The sequence below is a fragment of the Sinocyclocheilus rhinocerous genome, unplaced genomic scaffold (genome assembly GCF_001515625.1).
Source record: "Sinocyclocheilus rhinocerous isolate Xijiao unplaced genomic scaffold, SAMN03320098_v1.1 scaffold62, whole genome shotgun sequence".
In the NCBI taxonomy this organism is placed as follows: Eukaryota; Metazoa; Chordata; class Actinopteri; order Cypriniformes; family Cyprinidae; genus Sinocyclocheilus; species Sinocyclocheilus rhinocerous.
The window spans coordinates 1262479-1270474 of record NW_015656585.1 but is presented as its reverse complement, the minus strand read 5'-3'; the positions used below and the strand labels follow the sequence as shown (position 1 = coordinate 1270474).

At 32.1% G+C, this 7996-nt stretch overlaps 1 protein-coding gene across 1 annotated transcript in view; it reads right to left on the bottom strand.

Moving 5' to 3' along the window:
• The window catches only part of LOC107720208 (serine incorporator 5-like), a 30685-nt gene that overhangs the window by 7869 nt on the left and 14820 nt on the right, over positions 1 to 7996 (bottom strand). Inside the window, exons 3-5 of the mRNA XM_016527845.1 lie at positions 4473 to 4651; positions 2155 to 2237; positions 992 to 1085 (exon numbers count right to left, since the gene is read on the bottom strand). Of these exons, the coding sequence (XP_016383331.1) occupies positions 992 to 1085; positions 2155 to 2237; positions 4473 to 4651 (356 nt within the window). The remainder of the gene's footprint in view (positions 1 to 991; positions 1086 to 2154; positions 2238 to 4472; positions 4652 to 7996) is intronic.

The following is a 7996-nucleotide window of genomic DNA, read 5'->3' as shown; positions in this document are numbered from 1 at the left end:
TGCAATGAACTGATCTAAACTGACAGTAAAGACATTTATAATTTAATATAAATTTCTATTTTGCAAAAAATACTTTTAAACTTTCTATTCATTAAATATATATATATATATATATATATATATAAAGTTTTAGAGTAAACAAATAAATAAAAAAACAACTAATTTTATTTAAATTAGCATTTTTATTTACACTACTTTTGAATAATAAAAAGTAAAAAAGGGAGGTCAAATTAGTTTACTTCTTAGAACTGTTTTGTCCCCAATATTTCCTGTATTACAAAATTCCCTGTGACAGTTTTGGACATTTCTGCTCTTTTATGCTGATGTTTACATTCGTTGACAGAAAGCAGAGAGGAAACTATGATGCACGTTGAGCTCTGCCATGGGTTTCCTGTCCACAAACTGGAGAGCAGCCAAGAACCTCTTACTTTTTCTCTTTCTCCTCTCTGTAATGTCAACAGCACAACACAAAGCCATATTCTACCGCCACAACACACATTCTTTATGAACACACCCCTGAGAAAGCTCTGCTTAAAAATAAAAATCTGTGCTTTAGTTTTCTGTCTTACAGTTGAAATGTTTCATGTATTGAATGAAAACTCCCACTGAAACAAAACACTCTGGTTCTTGGAATCTGCCACTGCGCCAGTGACTAAAATAAGTAGCAAGTGCATTAAAACTTTCCCCAAATCTTTCAACCCGGTGTTAAAAAGTCCCCTTCTGCTATAGCAGCACAATGTTAAGACCACCCCGGCTGGCAACTATGCAACCAAACTGACAGTGGAAATTAAATGCCGCTAGATTACACCATAGTCTCCGTTCCCAGACCTAATGATTTCCAGTTGCGGGGATTCAAATTGCATACCAAGCAACAGTTGGATTCAATGATGGAAAGTACTAGAGAACTTCTCCAGTTTTCCACTTGGTGAATGAAAAGAGGGAAGAAAGGAAAAACAGACAGTTATTTGGACAGCGCTAAACTTCAGCTCACCAGTTTTGATTCCATCTGTGGGCAAACTGAACGAGAAGCATCAACTGGATGATGATGAAGAGAAAACCTCCAGCAGCCCCCACATAACGCCAGACTGAAAAAGAGAAAGAGAGAGATGAGTCAAAGGTCTTTCCCTCTGGCTGGTCCTGTAAGACAAAACAAACACTGCTCTCTGCTAAAAGCCAGGAACTGAAAACACATCAGGAAGCACACATCATTTAACGAGACACTAAAGAGCGATAATCGCTTGGACCTGAGCTAATATAAAAGTGTACATGAACTTTTCTGGCGCACAGAGCACAACTAATTAAATACTTTATTTATGACACCAAACACAAACATGGAGCTATCATAGTACCACTTATCTTGTGCAGTTTTTAAGGTAATGTGTTACAAATAACGCATGAAAGAAATACAATGTTTTAACATGTTGTTTTTAAATGTAACATATATGGCACAAAATGAATATATGAAACATCTGATAAGGGTTATTATAGTTGACTAGAACTAAAACCAATTAAAAACATTTTTGTTACTCGTATAATAATTGTTAACTGAAATAAAATATAATATATAAAACTTTATTGTATTTCAAGCCAATTGCTAAAGAAAACTCTCAATTTAATTTAGTTTAACTTGATGTACTAAAATAATTAAAACTGATATGAAAATTAATAAAAACTATATACACATACAAAAAACAACTATATAACTAAAACTTTTGAATTAAAATGAAATCAATAAAACAAATTCAAAATATTAATAAAAACTATTAATATTAGTATCTAAATAATACTAAAATAACATCACATACTATACCATGGAACTGCTGCAGTGTGTTTATGATTGAGATATATTTCCATTAAAACAAGTGTACTAATTCAAGGACAACTCTAAGAGGACAACATCCTCTCTATCACTCAGGATCTTGTGCAACATTCCTGTAAATATGTGTGTAGTCACGAGGTTATTGATACAGGCAGCGGAAGACTCTGTTTGAGTTACTGGAGTCGAAGAACCACACAGAGATGCTCACAGTAGATCAACTCTGTTGCTCTTGGACATATATACCCCAACACCACTGCAGGCTCAAAGTAAAACGAATAAAACTTTCCAGATGTAATAAAAAGAGAACAAGCATGTGAAAACTGAGCATACTAAACCTTCTAGAAACGTTTCTTGATTTGGTAGAAAAAATCCGCCTGCACAGCAGGCCAGCAAAGCCACAAACTTAAAGAACCAAAACCTGCAACAAAACAGAAGAAACTGTTGATTTAAGACATAATCAATAAGGAAAACGTTTCTCAAACTGGCAGTCTAGCTTTACAATATAACAATATAAGACATGGGTTTTCAAACAGTTTGAAAACAATAGTAAGTGAGTAAAGTAAGTTTAAAAATTAAATCATTGTACTAAAGTTTAAAAGAAATTATTTAAATGCTCTGGGAAATAATATTAATTCAACATAATTATTAATAAATCAAAACATTGATTTTTCGCAACAGATATTGATCCAAAGCAATTTTGTTTCAGTTTAATTCAGTTTTAATCGCATTCAAAATAAAAGTTTGTTTACATACTATGTGTGTGCGTGTACTGTTATTATGTATATATAAATACACACATATATGTACATATTTTAACAAATATTTGTATGTATATATATTTATATTTGTATATAATTTATATTATATATAAATCTAAATATTTTATATAGAAATCTAACATATTTTTCCTTAATATACACATGTAAGTGTGTGTATTTATATATACATGATAAATATACACAGTACACACATATATAGTATGTAAACAAACTTTTATTTTGAATGTGATTAATTGTGATTAATCGTTTTGCAGCCCTAATTTATACACTCCCCCCTTTAATTGAAAAGGAATTAATTTATTCAGTAAATTTGCTTATAATGTTAAAAATGTTTTCTATTTCAAATACACATTGTTCTTTTAGATTTTCATAGAAATTATATATTAAGCAGCACAACTGTTTTCAACATTGATAATAATAAGAAATGTTTCTTGAGCAGGAAATCAACATATTAGAATGATTTCTGAAGGATCATGCAACACTAAAGACTGGAGTGAAAAATAAAACCAAAGTTTTTTTGTTAGATAATGTAATCTTGTTAAAATTGATTTCATAAAATTGGTATCGAAAAAAGTATCGTTCAGGAACCGGTATCGAAGTCAAGGTATCGGTATCGGTATCGATGTCGAAAATTTTTGAACGATACCCAGCCCTACTTATAATACACACACCTTAAACAGACATTGAAGGCATTACTTTCCATCCATTAAGAAGTCCTAGATTTGTTTTGCTTTTTTTATTACTTAAAAAAAAAATACTGGTAACACTTTACGTAAAGCCTTTATGTATAATGCATTATAAAAGTAGTTTAAATGCATTAATTATGCCTTGTAATGCACCTTGTAATGCATTGTACAATCTCATGAATAATTGTAACCACAGTTTATGCATTATAACACTTATCGATTCCTTGTTACACTACGCATTTTAAATTCGGTTATAATTATTTACGAAATGATATAATGTATTCTTTTAGATTTTCATAGAAATTATATATTAAGCAGCACAACTGTTTTCAACATTGATAATAATAAGAAATGTTTCTTGAGCAGGAAATCAACATATTAGAATGATTTCTGAAGGATCATGCAACACTAAAGACTGGAGTAATGACTGCTGAAAATTCAGCTTTGCCATTACAGGAATAAATTCAGTTTGAAGCTTTATTAAAACAGTTTTTTATGTAATAATATTTAATATTACTGTTTTAGTGTATTTTTGATCAAATAAATGCAGCCTTAGTGAGCATGAGAGACATCTTTCAAACTAAATTAAAAATCCTTCCACCCCAAATATTTACCATGACACATTTTCTACAGTATGTCATTCTGAGATTTTGACTGCATGCTATAGTATATGATTTCCTGTTTATCAATGTTAGTATGTCATCATAGGGTAGTTTCAGGAAGATCTAAATGAGATTTTTATTGAGGCGTGTTATTGTTTTGTGCGTGTTTTTTTCTAAAGGCTTGTATAAATGTGCAGAGCAGGATGGAGCTGCATACAACACTGAGTTCAGCCATATACTTCCTTACCCTGCATTTGCATACAACACAAAGATCCAATTATTGCGACATGAAGTGCTCTCATGTGGGGCTAAACCATCCCATTTGTAGGGGTGAAGCTCGTCTCCAAGCGCCATTTCCTCTGGACAAAGCTTTAAATTAATACCTCTATTCAGGGCTTTGGTTGTGGGTGAATAATGGAGCATTAGAAGGGGCGTACAGATGGAGGCAGCAGGCCAAACAATACACGGTGGTCCCTATAGGTCCTTTGAACCTGAGCCCAGAGGGGCCACGGAGCAAAGCAGAGGAGGAACAAGCACTGTTTCCAGTGTAAATACCACTTCAAAAGTGTCTGGCTCGACCGCTTACCCGTTGTGAACAGCTGCCCGGCATCCTGTGCTGGTTCGCACACGAATGGTGAACACAAAGAAGAAGAAGAAAAAGCAGGCCATGCCGAAACAGACTTTATACACGGCCGAATAGCCCACTAGAGTACTGCAGTTATCCCCCGCATTCAGCTTATTACACATTTCGGTGAAGAAAGGAATCTGGGGAGAGCACAAAACAAAAAGAGGAATAAAATTACATTTTGAGTAACAGAATAGTTAGTCGCTTCAGGGCAAGACTAAAGTTAAAATGAATCCAAACGGTGAACACACCCTTTCACGCTGGGTGCCAAAAAAGGAACTTAAACTAAAAAAAAACCTGTAATGCACCTTGTAATGCATTGTACAATCTCATGAATAATTGTAACCACAGTTTATGCATTATAACACTTATCGATTCCTTGTTACACTACGCATTTTAAATTCGGTTATAATTATTTACGAAATGATATAATGTATTACAACACATTATGAATAATTATAATACAATACACCCTTTTACCATCACTGTACAATAATAATAATAATAATAATAATAATAATACCACTGACTGTACCATAATAATAATAATATGGTACAGTGGTGGTAATCAAACATTAAAACAATGCTACTTTTATATGTACAATGGTAAAGAATGATTATAATATGATTATAATGTTCAAATTCATTTTACTGAAAACTATAGTATTACCATTGTATACATCTAAAAATATTGTATTACCATGGTTTCTCTTTGTAAGAGTATTAACAAAGCCAGTCAGATTCTAACAAGTATTCATGGTTCTCTTTTGTGGTTTTGAAGAGAAAGCGGGCACAAACTACAGGGCACTGGTTCCCAACAGTGCACATTATGTAGACCTGCTATAATGCTGGGAGGCCCTGCTATTCTTATAACGGACCTTCATATAATATAAAGTTATTGAGGTATTCCTCTGTCAGCATTTACTCTGTCCCTGTGTTGGAACCACGAAAGACCACCAGGAGAAGATTTTATGTGCTCCTAAATTTGAAACAACTATTTGTGAAAAACCTTCAACAGCTGTAAATCTTTGTGTCTTGGGCACCTGAGTGACAGTTCTTTTGTGCCTCACTGAGAGGCAGCGTTTTTATAACTATGCTGGTCTTTTTTAGCGTCTGGGTTTTTTATACTCATGGCATTTACTCAGTAAGCACTCATTGTGGTGCGGAGAGCAAAAAAAGAGCTTGAGCTCACATTACACTCCCAGAGCTTTTAAGTGCATTTCAACCGCATTCAGTTACTGGTTTTGTATAGCTACAGAAAAACAAAACCCAGCTTCACTGAAAGAGTCATTATATACAGTGTGCAACAATTCCTGTGTTAGCATTCATACTCTGTCTTACATTCCTGCAATGCTTTGAAGCAGAAGAGTCGTGTAGTTCTTCTTTGTGTTTGTCTGAATAACATGGGCTAGCTGCCTGCAAATAAACCCTTGATCCCTCTATTGACCTTTTCTTTAATGAACAAATGAATGCGTAAATTCTGTTCTTACAAATGCTTCTAATGTACCTTTGCTTTTAAAAAGATCTGTCCAGGTAGTAGAGGACATAATGTTCTTCTGTTAAGTAACAAAGCATTAATTTACTGAGAAATGAAATGAAATTAAATAAAAAATAAAACACTGAAGAAACAGACTTTAGAATGGTGGCCTAGTGTTTAGGAGTGTGTCTTGCAACACAAAAGCCTGAGATCTGAATACAAATTTACTTTTTATTTTTAAAATAGATTACAAAAACAGCAAATGTGTCTCTTTAACTACGTCTTATGAACAACCACTCAAATGATACAGCTCTAAGTTTCACAAACCTCAAGTACACAAAACTGGCTTCATTTCAAGAAAATGTATATATTATATTATAAAAAGCTGTTGCAAATGTGTCTCTTTAACTTGAGTTCTGTAGGTGAGGAGTCTTTTCTGATCTTTTCCTATAAAGTTTCTGACTGATCTAAACCAATAACTTCTGAGTGGTAAGCCTTTTTGAAAGATTTATTTGAACAAAAATGGCTTATATATGCAGTGCTGTTATCATTAACTAAAACTATTAAAACATTCCTGTTCATTAAAATAATTAATAATTAATTTATTAAATTTAAAAAAATAAAAAAATAAACTGAAATAAAACAAACTAAAAGTACTAAATTAAATACTAAAATTACTGAAACTAATAAAAAATTTATAAAACTTTATAGATATATTTTATATTATATAAAAATCAAAAACTAATAAAAATGACAAATACCCACAACAAAATAAATGAAAAAAAAAATAATAATAATAATGGAAAATATATACAAAAATACTTTAAATATTATACTTTTAACAAAAATGGCTTATATATGCAGTGCTATTATCATTAACTAAAACTATTGAAACACATTTCTGTTAATTAAACTAAATAAAAACATTTTTATAAAATAAACTGAAAAACTAAAAGTACTAAATTAAATACAAAAATTACTGAAACTAACAAAAAATCATAAAACTATAGATATATTTTATATTATATAAAACAAAAAAATGTATAAAAATAACAAAAATGCACAACAAAATTAATGAAAAAATATAAAAATACTTTAAATATTAACAAAAACTATAATATTAAAACAACACTTCATAAAAGTAATTTGCTTGTGAATCTGACTCTACTGGTTAAAGCATATAAGTGTTTCTACAACAAGATGTTTTTTGTCATTACTCCACAACAAAATTCAAACTGCAAAACTGCAAAATTATAAAATTTTATTTATAAAAATAAAAATTATTTTCCCGCCTCTAACTCATGGCATCGGTTGAGACAGAAGTCAGGCCCACACAGTATCTGCACCAACACATGTTTTCCATGTCTCATTAACAAAGTTAGAAACATATTACATTTACATTTAGTCATTTAGCAGACGCTTTTATCCAAAGCGACTTACAAATGAGGACAATAAAAGCAGTCAAAACGAACAAAAGAGCAACAATATATAAGTGCAAATGACAAGTCTCGGTTAGCCTAACGCAGTACACGTAGCAAGGTGTATATATATATACACACATACATATATATTAGGAATGCACTGAAATGAAAATTCTTGGCCGAAGCCAAAGCCGAACATAATGAAACACTGGGCCGAAGGCCGAATACCGAACACGGTTTTTCACATTTTTCCCCCATGTAGGCCTATTTTGCCATTTTTTTCACCATTGCATTAATTAAATTGCCAAAATGTGTTCAAATAAAAAATCAATTACAAAACAACAATTTAAAGATTTTCCTCGCGCTTTGGACTTTGAACCCTGGCACCGCGAGCTCGTGCAGCGCTGTCAGAATACATACAATTCGTGCATGCATTAGAAAATATAACATTCTGCAGTTGATTTACTAATCGTTTAAAGGTAATTTCGCCATTTCATTCATCATACAGTAACCTAACCACCAGCATCAGTCTCTCGCTGTCGGTGCTTCATGCTTGTAATGATTTCCGCGTCTTTCTCTGATAGTTT